This window comes from Gossypium raimondii, chromosome 10, assembly GCF_025698545.1.
Source record: "Gossypium raimondii isolate GPD5lz chromosome 10, ASM2569854v1, whole genome shotgun sequence".
Lineage (NCBI taxonomy): Eukaryota > Viridiplantae > Streptophyta > Magnoliopsida > Malvales > Malvaceae > Gossypium > Gossypium raimondii.
This window is the reverse complement of record NC_068574.1, coordinates 37076415-37091462: the sequence shown is the minus strand read 5'-3', so window position 1 is coordinate 37091462 and position 15048 is coordinate 37076415. Positions and strand designations below refer to the sequence as shown.

The 15048-nt window shown below is 32.8% G+C and overlaps 1 protein-coding gene across 1 annotated transcript; it reads left to right on the top strand.

The window, feature by feature from the left end:
• The first annotated feature begins 2001 nt into the window (after positions 1 to 2001).
• Positions 2002 to 14722, top strand: LOC105776994 (putative ion channel POLLUX-like 2). The gene is made up of 24 exons (XM_052622147.1): positions 2002 to 2393; positions 3266 to 3381; positions 3944 to 4047; positions 5829 to 6121; positions 7217 to 7288; positions 7650 to 7725; positions 7858 to 7956; positions 8066 to 8220; positions 8321 to 8425; positions 8920 to 9006; positions 9563 to 9647; positions 9734 to 9881; positions 10287 to 10363; positions 10447 to 10527; positions 10872 to 11063; positions 11154 to 11267; positions 11458 to 11550; positions 11674 to 11800; positions 11871 to 11947; positions 12063 to 12110; positions 12207 to 12276; positions 12368 to 12441; positions 14180 to 14290; positions 14387 to 14722. The coding sequence occupies exons 1-24, from the start codon at positions 2305 to 2307 to the stop codon at positions 14486 to 14488; spliced, it is 2595 nt and encodes an 864-aa protein (XP_052478107.1). The 5' UTR covers positions 2002 to 2304; the 3' UTR covers positions 14489 to 14722.
• The last annotated feature ends 326 nt before the right edge of the window (positions 14723 to 15048 follow it).

Sequence of the window (15048 nt, the reverse complement as noted above, 5' to 3'; positions counted from 1 at the left end):
ATGAACGCAACAATTGAAAAGGTTCGGATTATATAGAAATAAAAATTGTAAACTCTGAGCTATTTGTCGACGACTTTGTATTTTTCCTTTGCATTTTGGGGAATCCGGGTTGACGTTAGCTACAGATTAAAATAAATACAACAATTTATCAATACACAAGCAATTTCACACTCAATTGCAATTTAGACAATTTTTGCATTTTGTTCAATTTAGTCCTATAATCAGGACTAACATAACTTTCAATCTAGAACTCATTTTCAATCCGTTATCACTATAGTCCATTTAGGACCTCTTATTTTTCATTTCCACCACCAATTTTAAAATTTATGCATTCTAGTCCCTATTGAACAAAACTATAAATTTACTTCACAACTTAGTCCTTTTTCAATTCTAAGCTTAAAGTTTTTCAATTTAACACCTAAAACTTCAAATTTTCAATAATGACATCCTCCTAAAACTTTAATAGATACGAAAAATAACACACGGGTCAACTAGGTTTAGCTCCTGAAATTTCTAAGATATAAAAATTACAAGAAAATGACTAAATTGCACTAACCAATTGAAGATCAACGGTTGAAACTCCTAAAGGCTGAAACTTCCTTTCTTCATCTTCTTGTTTCAGTTTGCATGAAACTAAAAAGATGAAAGTGTGCTTTGTGTTCCACTAACTTAGTTTTATCACATTTTATTTATTAATTTAATTACATTTTATCACATTCTCTATTTACTATTAGAAAGTTACCATCCACTCAAATTGAATAGTGATATAATTGTCACTTTAGCCCTACTTTAAGTTCCAATTAAAAATGTCTAGCAATTAGTCTCGATACCTTAATTAATTACTAATTGATAAAATTATCTATCCAAAGTTCAATTCGCCTATAACATAACTCTGTAAATATTAAATAAAAATATTTACGGGCTTAGTTCACGAAAATGGGTCCCGAAAAAGTATTTACGGGCTTAGTTCGTGAAAACGGGTCCTAAAACCACGTTTTTCGTCGCCACTGATTTTCGGATCGTTACATTAGGGATTTGATATTTTATATTCTTATCACTATTTCTTAAAAAAAATATTTTATTCAATTTGGTCCTTAATGTACAAAGCTAACAATTAAGGTTTACAATTTAGTCATTTTCATAATCTATGCTTAATTTTTATCAATTTCACACCTAATTCATCAAATTTTCAATAATGAACAAATTGATACATGGACTAACTAAATCAAACTCCCACAATCATAAATCTATAAAGTTTACATGGAACTAACTTAATTTATCTTGTTACTTTATAATGACCGAATGCTTTTAAGCTCAACAATGGTGTTTTTTTATTTTCCTTCGAGTGGATAGTGAGGCTTGAAAATGATTTATTTGGTGTACAAAAAAACTTTTTGAATTCCACTAAGAGATTTGGCTAATGAAAAAGCTTTAAAGGCCGCCCAATATCCTTTCTTTTTCCAAATATTTTTTTGAATATGCTTTTTTGATGTAGAAATACTTTTTTTGGAACTGCCATTCAAAAAAAGTCATTTAGTTGTATAGTTGGATGTCAAAGACATCTATTTTAAAAACAAAACAATCAGTCTTTTGATGTATTATTTATATATTCCTATAGATTTTATAAATTATAATTATATATATACTACAATACAAATTGCAATTGGTTACAGTCGAAATATAGATGTTTGTTTTGTACTTGATGTGGAATTATAGGCAATTATGGACGGATTGGATATAGCTAGGAAAAGAGACATAAAGCAATTATTGGTAAAAAGTGATTGTTTAATTGCGATTAATATCTCTAATGATCAGACAGAGGAGACAAAAAGAAATCTAGCACGAATCGTCATAGAACTATTAGCAAGAGATTAGCATGGAAGGTAATGTTTATTCCAGATAGAGCGAATATGGCTTAGATTGTATGGCAGCATTAAAAAGATTTTTGGATCAAGGATTTATGATGTACCTGCTAAAGTATTTAACTTCCTTCACTACCCAAAAAAAAAAAAAAAAAGCTAAAAGTTTGGATGCCATTTTTAAATGGTCGCTCCCATGTTTTCTTTCTATTTTCAATCTCAGACTTTGCTTCCCTTCCAGGTCCCATGTCTCATGTCTCATGTCCCAACCAGTGTTAGCTCTTCCGGTTACTACTCTGACCTTTATTTCCTTACCTTCCACACGCACAGTACCCAAATGCATCTAACTCTCGTTTTCTCTCTTTTTCTTCAAACCCATTTCAAAAGTCCTTTCATTTTTTAAGGTTTTTTGTTTTCCTTCCATCACCAAGAGAGAAAAGAAAAGATGACCCTTTTTCAATTACAGAGTCCTCAGCCATGTTTCTTGCCCCCAAGAATTTCCAGGCTGACTCAAACATCTTCTTCTTCAACAAGGTACTTTTCCATGTTCAAGAATCTTTCTTTTTCTTTTTTTCTTTTTGAGCATGAATTAATGAACTTAAGCTTCTGATGTGATTGGAGTTCTGGTAGTAATCCATTGGTGATCCTACGAGTTTAAAACATTCATTTTTCTCTAAATCTTTATGTTGATGGTCTCAAAGATTAAAGTCAACTTCTTTGTATGATTATTTATGTTTTGTCCTTGGGGTGTTTTGTGCTAAATCCCCTAAGCATTGACATTTTATGCACTATCATGGCTACAGTATTACATATAATAGTTAATCAACTAGCTGAAGAGAGGGGTGACTAGTGAGCAGGGATTTTTATTTCTTAATCTTAGTAGTGAATGCTTCCTGATCTGTCATTTCTTCTTTTTGACTATTTATAAATCAGAGGGAGCTTATTTAGTGGGGTTCTGAATGCGGTTGTGGAATTAATTTCAAGAAGTTGAAACCTGTACTAAAAAGGTGTTGTTACAGCACTGGGATTAAAAAGCATCTATATTTTGACTGTTGCACTTTCTCAGAACTGTTGATGCGAAACATCCTTACAATGCTGATTTGTTCTTGAAGCATCTATGGTATCCATGCCACTTCTGTAATTAGTGATTTGAGTTTAAACTGTTTGGTCAAAGGAAAAAAAAGAAAGCTTTTTCATTTCATTTTCTTCACTTGTCTTTTTGTCGGATCAATCAGATAATTATTTATTTCCAAAGAATGGTTTGTGGTTTCAAACAGAACATTTGCCTTGAAGGGTTGCCTTGTCATTTTCATTTAATGTAGTTCATTGTAGGAGAGCTCAGCTGCATGACTAAAATAAAAAAGATGTTTGGATTAAGCATATGATGTTCTTGAATTTTGTTTTAGAACACAAGGCACAAGAGGCTCAAACAATATGATACTTCTCCAGAAATCAATGCCATGCAGCTATTGGTGGAACAATTCTTCACCTAACAATGCACCTAACTGTATACACAAAGGAGGTGAGTCCTACATCTGCCTTAAGAGTTTGTCAAACCGATACCTATGTTCAGTTTATCAACACATAATTAATCTTTATCTTTTGATGTTACTGTTTTAATCAATCTGTTAAATTTCTGTCACATAGGTAAATAGGTAAATTTGGAATTTGGGATAGTTAGATTAATTGAGTCCGCATAACATGATTACTCATTTTAGTTATTTTGTAGTTGTGCAAGCTAATCCAAACTTGTTTGATAAGAATGTTAAATGGGTCAATCTATTTTGGCCTCAACAATATGAAGGTAAATCAACTTGTTAACTTTGTGCCTGGTTCAACTTATGATATGAGCAATTGTTATCCATGTTGGCTTGGGAACAGCTACAGAAAAACAGTAGGTTATGAAGAAGAAATATGCTAGTTGGTGTTTTACGAGACCATTGTTACACTTCGAATTCCTTTTGAGTCCCCTCCTGTTCATCTCTTTTCATAGCATGTTAGAATCTCCTCTTCTTTTTGTTTTCTTTAAAAAAATCAATATATTTTCATGTTTCAAAAGAAATGTGATACCTTCCCTTCTCCAGGAAAATGGAAACCTTCTAGTCAAAAAGCAACAGATAAGTTGGAGTGTGTTTCAAATAATTCAAATGTCAAATTCTTTAGGATTGATCTACAGAATAGTTCTCAGGTCAGCCTTATATCCTGGATTCCAAAAGTGTTAACGTGGATTTTCTTTCTTGATGTTATAAATATATATGTTATTCAATAATTTTTTAAAGGACCTGGAGTTATGGTATTTCTTTCCCTTTCCACTCATTTCTTCTACGTTAATTGTTACTATGAGTGTTGTATGCATATGCTGTTTTTTTTTTCGTGTTTCTTTATTTTCCAGGGGGAGCTGGATTCAGTCATTCTTAATACTCATGCTGCCTAATCTTTTGTGTGCATGTTAGTGTCTGTAATATGACTGATATAGTTTCACTCACATCAATCAGTATCATTATGATAGAGTAATAGAACAGATCTTAAACTGTCAGTAGGGATTGCGTTATCAGGTTGCTCACTGATTTTCTTTTCATATTGCATCTTATTTTGTTTTGTAGATGAAAGTAGTTGGACTGAGGTATAGCATAAAAAATTCAGTTTAATCTGCTTACTCTGCTGAAATAAATTTGATTCTTTATGTAAGCTTCATACTACAGTGGCACCTTCCAGGATGTGAGGAAATTTTGCAGCCTAAATATAGTGGTAAAGAGTCAAGTAGCAATTAGTGGAAGGATTTGGGAAATTTGTAGTTGGTTGCGGTTGGAAAGGAAAGTCTCTCATAGACATTGGTGAAGCAATAGGAATGCTGTAAAACTGACAGTAGATGAACTTATTGAGGAGCAAGAACAGTGAAGGGTGAATTTGAAGCGGCAGAAGCAAGACCAGGTAAGAGAGCAGGAAGCATTAGAGAAATTTGTTCTCTAGATAGGATAAAATCACAGGGACCAAAGGATTATAGGTTTTACATAAAAATCGGAATGCTGCAGCAGAACAAAAATTGCTTTAAGATCAAATGAAGATAATAGGTGCTCCACCAGTATATGCTACCTATGTTATTTGGATTTGGTTAGTGTTGGATTGAGTATGTATCTAACACAGGTTTGTTCAATTTTTCAAAGGTTTCCTTGCATTTGGAGGGTCCTTGGAGTGTCATATTCCTATACCTGTGTTTAGATATGCATAAGACATTAGTGTCAAATATGGTTACTTCAAGAAAAATGAAGCATGGAGTAACATAGTATGCTACCATAACATGAGTCTGCTTTGATTTCAATATTGTCTTCCTCTTCCATCCCCCCCGAAAAAAAAAAAAAAACCGATCTTCCTCTTTAGTAAACAAAATTGGAGAAAGAAAGAAGAAAAATCTGATCAAGGGAGCTAGTTGAGTATGAAGCAACTTAGTTGAGATTGATCAGGATATGAACCTCTTCCTCTTCACAATGCACAATGAAACCCGATTAAGTGCCATCTTGGATATGAACCAAATGGATTTATAACATACAGTAGAATGAAAAGGACAAAATAAATCTGAATAACCTATTGTTGGGTTGAGGATATAAATGAGAGAAAACCAAACAAAAGGAGATATGTTTTCCGTATAAGCCCTTCATTCTTCATAAGAAGATTTGTTACAATATTCTGGACTGCTTAAAATAATGCTATCTTGCCATTTACTGGACCATTTGGCTGCTGTCACTGTAGTGGAAGCTTGCTCTAGTATCCGTTAGTATTTCTGATTTTCCATCTTTATTATCGCACATCTATTTTGCTACAGGATGTTGTTTCTACATTATTATTAGTTTGTCTTCTAGCAACTTGCTGCGTGGTCATTCTTTTTCTTTTCTTTGAATGATACAACCATAAGGTTGGTGATTATAAGCTACAGATTTTAATGTCCTAATTTTCTTGACGTCATCCTTGCAGCTGCAGGGTCATCGACCTAAACTGACCACTGGAACTGTGTCGTCATTTTTCTTACTAAGTCTAATGCAATTAGATTTCCCCAACAGATTAGTGAAGATGATCCATGACTTATTTCCACATCTACTTCAGATTTTGGCAGCTAGAAGCTTACCTCTTGCCTGCATATCTAGTTCCTTGAATAAACCAACGCCTCTTAACCTGGACTTGTCCTTGCCTTCGATTCAGGATATTAGATGGAACTTTGCGCGGCTACTGTATTTATTCAACATTCAAATGGAGAAAAATGTTGCCACGTAAGTGAAGGTTACCATCCTATGGAGAAAAATGGATGCTCCTTTGGACCTGCTTTACGTAGATTGATTAGTGATCTCTTTTAATAAGCATGAACTTATTTTCAGAGTAAATTGGTAACATGCAACGTTGGCAGGGATCAAAAATGTTTTTGAGATACAATGCTAGTTTGGCCACCATTTCTTAGTGTAAGCTTTTAGGCTTACTGGTATCATGGAATTAAAACAAGGTTAACTTAATGTCCTGGGCAACCCTTGTTATGTTAACCTTAATATTATTAAATGGTAAGTATAGGGCGTCTTGGACCACTTCCATTTCCAGAACTCTGGGCTTGCAAGCGAAGGGAAGTGTAAAGAGACATAATGTCAGTTTACCTCAACCTATCAATTTAAGCTTTTATTCTGATGTTTGCTTTTATGTAATAAATTTACTAAGAAACTAATATTAACTGAATAGTAATGAATTAAGCACGTTAAGAAGGCAATATTGATTCTAAATTGTGTATCTTTACTAGCCAAAAGAGGCTTGTGGACTGTTAGGTGATTTTATCTTACTTCAGTGTGTCTTAGGTTTTTTTTTATTTGATATATATATTCACGTTTGGCCTCTTCTACTACATATTAGATTGGATGCTTAACATCAAAGCTCAAATTTATTCTGTTATTCATGTTTGTTACCCCATGTGGGGTTAAGTGGTTTTTCCCTCTGGTCTTGTATTCAAGTTAGGCCTTTCCACCTATTGACAGTAGGTTTTTGGTTAGTGCCAAAGTAATTGAAATAAATCTTGGAAAAGATGTTCTAGGATGAAACTAGAAAATCTCATGTAGAGCTTCACAGGAGACCTTGTATATGACTTTTGTTTAATATATTGCTAATTAGTTTAAATTCTTGGTAGATCCCAAAAGATGTAAATTATGTATGATCACAATCAACTTACTTTTGCTGAATAAAAATGTCGCAGGTTAAAAGTTGTTAATGTTGCCTCTGTTATCTTCAATATATATAACTTCTGTTCCCTTCTTGAGTGTGTATGGACTTTATAGTTCAGAATTTGTGTGTTAAGAATTGATTTATTCTCTTGTTTCTAACGTTTGTAGGTTTCTTGTGGTTCTCCTTGTAGCATGCTGCTCATTTGTTGTTATTGGTGGTTTCCTGTTCTTCAACTTTAGGTAATGTATTTGAATATTAATTTATAGATGATTGTGGAAAGTTTATGGTAAATGATATGTTAACGTAGTGAAGCTTTTTTATGTTTAACTTTTGTTGCAAAATCTTTTATGCCTTGATTATATTTCTTCAAAAATTTACAATTGTCCCCTTTTAGTGTCTCTTCACTGAAATTTATAATATGATCACAGCTAAAGAGAAATGAGAGAAGCAATATGATGTTATACATGTGATCTTATTTGTCTTTACATAGCAAAGAATTCCTTCTATCATTATCATGTCTTCCATTCTTTTTATCTTCGATGTTTATTTGTTTATGATACCTCATATGTTGCACTTTTATGAATGCTTTAAATAATGCAGGGGAAATACACAATCACTCGAGGATTGCTTGTGGGAAGCATGGGCATGCTTGTGTTCATCATCTACCCATTTAAGAGTGTGTGATGTGTTATGAACCTAGTCATTTTTTTTCTTTAAGATATGATCACATTCATATTCCTTGCATGGTTATAAAATTGAAAATTAGAACTTTATCATCTGAAAAACATATTTGTATGTTGAACTACAGCAAAGAACGCGTATTGAACGTGTTATTGGCTTCATTCTTGCTATATGGGGCATATTATTTTATTCTCGGTTGTTAAGCACAATGACAGAGCAATTCAGAGTACGCATGGCAATCTACAGCACATTTTACCTTTTTCAGTTTTACAAAGATCCTTATTATTTACTCAAGCTACCTTAGATGCCCTTAACATTTTGATATTGGTTGGCAGAACAACATGCAAAAACTCAGGGAAGGTGCACAAGTACAAGTTTTGGAAACAGATCATATAATCATTTGTGGTATAAATGGTCGTCTAGCTTTCATACTAAAGCAGATAAATAAATATCATGAATTTGCTGTGCGCTTAGGTACTGCTACAGCCAGGTAAACTATTACACCGCCATTTTCGATTTTTTTTTATTTCTTTATTTATTATTTTTTTTATGAGTAGTTATTTGCTTTGACATGCATTTTGCTTTAATAGGAAGCAAAGAATTCTTCTTATGTCAGATCTTCCAAGGAAGCAAGTTGACAAGCTGGCTGACAACATTGCCAAGGATTTTAACCATATTGATATCCTTACAAAGAGGTATAAGAACAATGTCTTTCCTTCCCTTAATTTACAATTTCCAACTACGTTTCCCTTTCGTAGTTATTTTCAGGCCTGGGTAAACACCAACTATGTTTCCCTTCCATAGTCAATAACCAGTGTAAAACATTTCAAAATATTCATCAGTATCGTTTTAAATTAGAAATCGTGTTAATGATAGGGCGTCCTTTGTTGGTGATGCACTTTAGTAGAGGACCTTGTCCTATTGATCTAACTAAAGATATTATCCCGAAAGAGCACAATGTGAGATAAAATAATTGACCATTTTACGCCCGTGGGGGCTTCCTTTTGTCATTGTTGTTTCTTCTATATATCTTAATCTAAATTTATTCTGTACAACTCAGTACATGGTAGTGCACAAGAAAAGCTTCTGATCCATATTGGTGTTCATGAAACAGACACAAATTCTAATTGGTTGAGTTAGAATTATCTATTATCATTAAGCTTCCTCAACATTGTTTCTACTTTTGTAGTTGTAGCCTTAGTTTGACAAAATCATTTGAAAGAGCAGCAGCCGATAAGGCACGGGCCATTATCGTACTGCCCACAAAAGGAGATCAGTAAGACTTCTGTCAGCTATATATTAAATTATTTTTAACTGCTTTTATTTTTACTTTCTCTTCTGCAGGTTGTGTAAAATAATTTGTAATATTAGTTTCATTTTTCTACTTTTTTGAGTGCTACATTGTATCATTTAGAATATCCTTAGCTAACCTGGTTTCCTTGAACCTTTTCGAGTCAGGGAACTCCATCCTATGCAAGCCACGGCCTATGGCTGCTTTGCATAATAGAGCTCATGCTGGCCTGCTCACTCCTATGATGCAAAGTTTAGCTGTTTTATATTTCTAGATAATTAGTAGTTTGAAAATCAAACTTAACAGTGCAATAATTGACCCTTAAACTTAGACTTGAGGGTTTGGAAAACTATGAAGAAAGCCAGAAATTTTGTTGTATATTGCATTGAAGAATGGAGTAAAGATAATAGCTACAGTAGCTATTAGACTATCCTGAGCTCTTTTCTATCCAGTTCTTTGCATGTTCATTTTTTAATTAGTCCATAATACAGACAAATTTTCTTTAGGGGAGTTTAGTGACAGCAGTTCGTTAACTGATTAGGTATGAAGTTGATACTGATGCATTTCTCTCTGTCCTAGCGCTTCAACCTATTCCCAAGATGAATTCTGTCCCTACTGTTGTTGAGGTATATGCATTTGCATAACCATAGGCTCAATATTGTACTACCAAGAAAAATTGAGTTCAATTTCGTCATTTTCATTTCTGATGCAGGTTTCAAACTCCAACACTTGTGAGCTCTTGAAGTCAATCTCTGAATTGAAAGTAGAGCCTGTAGAAAATGTAGCTTCTAAATTATTTGTTCAATGTTCTCGGCAAAAGGGGCTCATAAAGATCTACAGACACTTGCTTAATTATCAAAGTACAGTATGATTCTCGCTAGTAGTTTTTATTATCCTGATATCTGAAAGCTTTAAAGATTAAGATTCCTTGTTGATAGCCACATTTTCTTTGTCAAGAGCACAGACATCAGCAGTTAGACATATTCACTCTTGGTAAATTTGGGATGGTTGTGAACCCAAATAATGGTTAAAGAAGGGGATAGTTTTTCCTTCTTTGGTCTGCAAAACCATTCCTAGTTTCTTTCTTGTTTAATAGCACTATTTAGCTTGGCTACAGAACTTAACCGAGTATTCTCTGTTGCGTTAAAGAAACTCTAAGGTCCATTTATTGGGAGTACAAAATTATTTTTCAAATTTCAGTTCTTGTTCATACCATTATGTTGTAGTTTTCTGCTCCAACATTAATTAGGATCTTGTTATTGCAGAAAATGTATTCAATCTTTGCCATTTTCCTAGACTAACAGGGTTGACATATCAACAAATAAGACGTGGTTTTCAAGAGGTAATGCTTTTTTGCTAAAGCTTAGTGCTTATCAGTGCGAAGAATAACATCCATGCTGTTTTCTTATATTGATTTCTTTTCAGGCAATTGTTTGCGGTCTTTATCGGAGTGGTAAGATATACTTCCATCCTGCGGATGATGAAATTCTTCAGCAAACTGACAAAGTACGTAGACAATATGAGTTTTTGAACTTTTACATTCATATTTTTTGACATTTCAATGTTAAGATCCAAAATTTGGCAGTATTTTCATGGACTGAAATGTAAGTTCCATTTTAATAGAAATATAATGTACCAATAATAGATCGTTGAAGTCTTCTACACTGTAACTATTTAAAATTGTTGTCCTTTTATCTCTGTGTATGCAACCGTGATAGTTTCATGGTGATACAACTACTGAAAATGATTTTGCTTGAAAAGAACTACTAAACTGAAATTTCTAGTCCATGCATTCCTTCTCTGATCATATCATGTATACTTCCCGACATATTTCTCTTTTATCCATGTAGGTATTGTTAATTGCACCTATTCATAGGACAACAAAACACCAACTTGCATTGTCAGATGTAGGAAATCAAACCAACACACTACAAAGTCCAAATGTTCTCAAAAACAACAGTGATACTCCGACTCCTGCTTTAGAATTGAGACAAGAACGGCTTCTGAATGTTGTGAAACGAGCCAACAAGCTGGAGTCAAAGGTAAGCTTTCCAAAGGGATAGTGTTTTAAGTGACCACATCTGTTGAATGTTCTGGAAGTCCCCTTGTATATTCTCTTGGTTTCAAAGCAGGCATCGGATAGGAGTCTAGGCCCCAAAGAATACATACTTATGCTCGGATGGCGCCCAGACGTTGTACAAATGATTGAAGAGTATGATAATTATCTCGGCCGTGGAAGTGTGTTGGTATGCTTTTAATTTTCTTTTTGGATTCTTATTAAGTCTAGTATTTTAATCATAACCCTGCCCTCATATCCTGTTGGATCGGATGCTGTTTTTAGCCCCAATCGATCATGTTACTTCTTGATGAAAAACATCTTTAATACATATGCATTTGTTAATTTCAGACTATTCATGTGCTATCTGTGCTTTACAGGAAATCTTATCAGATGTCCCATTAGAAGAAAGGAAGAAGGCAAGCTACATTTCTGGTCAAAGAAAGCTAAAAAATGTCCAGGTTATCCATAGGGTACGGTCTTGTTCCATTGATCTTGTGGAACTACTCGGTACTTTTATTTGTACTCGGAATGACGTAATGCTAAGCCTTCTATCATTTCCTTCTAATCTGTCACCTTATTTTCATGCATTGCAGATTGGAAACTCCATGAACTATGATACCTTGGAAGAAACCATAATGAACATACAAAATTTTATCAAGCAAGTGAATCAAATTCCTTTATCTGTAGTTGTGATTACCAATAAAGAATGGCTTCTTGGAGGTATTGATAATTGATAGAGAATGTTTCTGTTGGTAAATTTTAATCCTTCAGCTAACTCTTTCCTTCTCAGATCCGTCAAGGGCTGACAAACGATCGGCATACTCTCTTCTTCTTGCTGAAAATATTTGCAACAAACTCAGAGTGACGGTGAGTTTAGTTTAATAGTATCTTTGGTAACCTCATTAGCGAAAAACGATATTAAAGCATTTCCTTGGAATTATAATTTGAAAATCAAGTATTAAGAGAATCAATTTTTCTTCAGGTGCAAAATCTAGTTGCAGAGATTAGTGACTCAAAATTTGGCAAACAAGTAATCCTTTTATTGACTTTGAGAATTGCTTACTTTGTGGTCTTTGATTCTCTAAGGTTTTTTTTACATATTTAATATATCCGTAAAACTCTGCAGATTACAAGAATCAAGCCATCCGTGACTTATATTGCGGCTGAGGAAGTGATGAGTCTTGTAACAGCTCAAGGTCTTGAAAGTTATAACTGCCAATAGTTATATTTATACTATTGGCATATGTTATCTTAAGAAATAACTGTATGTTGTGTTGTGCATGACAGTTGCTGAACACAGTGAGCTGAATGAGGTGTGGAAAGACATTTTAAATGCTGAAGGTGATGAAATATATGTAAAGGTAAAGACAATCTCTCTGATTTTTTTATTTCATGCTTGAACTTACTGAAAATGAAGGGGATAACTTGGTGTTTGAGGTTAGCCATGGTCAATTTCTATAAAAAAAATCAGTTTTGTTATAGCGTAAAACCAAGCATTTCATCTCAATATGTTATGCGAGTGTGGAATAAAATATAGGTCGTTCAGTAACTCAGGGTTTAGTGCAATCGGTTCATGTAGGTACCTTTAAGAGACGGCATTCAGTGGATTTAGTTAGGGGTGAGCATTCGATCGAATCGAATCGAATCGAAAATTTTCGAGTTAATCGAGTTTTCGAATCTCATTTTATCATCCTAACTTTATTTGAAGTTTTCTCGAATCGAGTCGAGTGAGATGAAATTCGAATCGAATCGAATCGAATATATTTGTTCGAGTTAAATTTAAAAAAATAATTTTGGGTCCTTGTAACCATTGTCACCCATCGTAATACAATTTGTCCACATTAATCAAATTTTTTATTAACTTTCATCACTTCATAATTTATTTATTAATTTTTTATATATTGGTTAGCTTCTTTGCTTGCTTAGTTGTTTCAATTATCTTCAGATTCTTGTTACTATGTATTTTAGAATTAAAAATATGTTAAATGTAAAATATGATTTTTTAATAAAAGTTATTTTAAAAATAAAATGTGAAATTAATACCAATATAAAATTTTAACACGAATATTTTATGGCATAATTAATAATTCAATTTTAATATAAATATTCAATATGACTAAACAATTCAATAATATAAATAATATAAAATGTGAAATTTAATTTAATAATATAAATAAAATTATTACTATTTATGTTTAGTGATTTTTTTGGATAATTTTAATTTTTTATTTGAGAGTAAAGGGTGAGAAGTAAAAGTTTAGGGGAAAAATAAAAAGTTTTGGGGAATAAAAGTTTGAGGGAAAGTAAATAGGGGGAGTAAAATTTTGGAGGGAAAATATTAAAAAAAAATTGGAGGGGGGGGTTTGGGATAAATAGGAGGTGGGATGGGAAGGGAATAAAAGTTTTAGGGAAAAAGTGGGAGGGAGAAAATTTTGGGGGAAAATAAAAAGTTTTGAGGGTTTTTGGGAATAAAATTTTGAGAAAAAATAAATGGAGAGTAAAATTTTGGTGGAAAATGGATTTTGGGTATATTGAGGGGTTAGGAGGAGAGGGGAGTAAAAGTTTTGGGGGGAAAGTGGGAAGGAGTAAAAGTTTTGAGGGAAAAGTAAAAAGGTTTGGGAGTTTGAGGTAAAAATGTAAAATATTATAGTTTGATATTTGAATTATTCGAATTATTCGAGTTATTCGAATTCGAAAACTCAACTCGATTCGAACTCGAAATTTGAAAAAAAAATTCGAGTTGATTCGAATAACTCGATTAACTCGAATAACTAGATTCGTTTAACTCGAAATTCAAATTTTTTTTCGATTTTTTCGAGTCGAATCGAGTTTTGTTCACCCCTAGATTTAGTAACCCTTTTTTCTATCCCTAGATTACAACCTCCGTAAGATCAACTTTAGGTAATTCAACATTTCATGAAGAGGAACTAGAGCAGTCAGATTGCCGCGTTGGATTCTTCTCAAACTGGGCCAAGAAGATTAATGACTTAATGAGAGATATTAATAGAAATAATACTTTTTGGTATAATTTGCAGCCAAAGCTTTTGTTTATCATACGAAGAATAAGTTTTGGATTGCTGCTTACCTGTGTCTTGACAGGATATAAACCTATACATGAAAGAAGGGGAGAAGCTGTCGTTCTCAGAGCTATCCGAAAGGGCATTTTTGCGAGGAGAAGTTGCAATAGGATATATCAAAAACAACAAAACTGTATGTTCCATTAATGACCGTTTAAAAAGCATGCTTTAAGATATTTAGGTTTCATAGTTAGTAATATCTTTATCTATTGTTGGTTACACTCTGCAGGTTATTAACCCAACTCCCAAGTCACAACCTCTGTCCCTAGAAATGATAGATTTACTAATTTTTATATCAGAGCTGGAAGGAGAGCAACCTGTTGTTGTCTGAATTCTAAATAAATCATCCTTGCTTGTTTATCTTTTTAGTCTCATGGTGAGGATTAGAGATTAAGAGAAACTTCTTGAATTTGCTAGAATTGTTGTTTATAGAAAATGTATTATTTTATGATTGTAAATTTGAAAAGAAAATAAAGAGGTTTATTTTTCTCATTTCAGAAAATTTGAAGTTAAACATGTAATTTATACTTGTCCTATCAATTATTATTATTATTCGTTATGATAATATTAGTATCTTTAGATTAATTGTTGGAACTAGGGACTATAAAAAGAATATTTATGAAATTAATGTTAAAACACTTTGGTGATGGAAAATATTTTGGTTTAAAGATAATTAAAAATTAAGGGTTAAAATTAAGTAAAAAATTAAAATAAAAGGTTTTAATACGATTTCAAATAAGGTTTAATCAAGATGATATAATTGTGTTAGATTAATTACATTCCTTTAACTTAGAATTATTAAACTTATGTTTATACTGCTATGAACAAATTCACGGCAACTTGGTAATTTGCTAACTACTGCTCATACATACTTATTAAATTAATCAATCT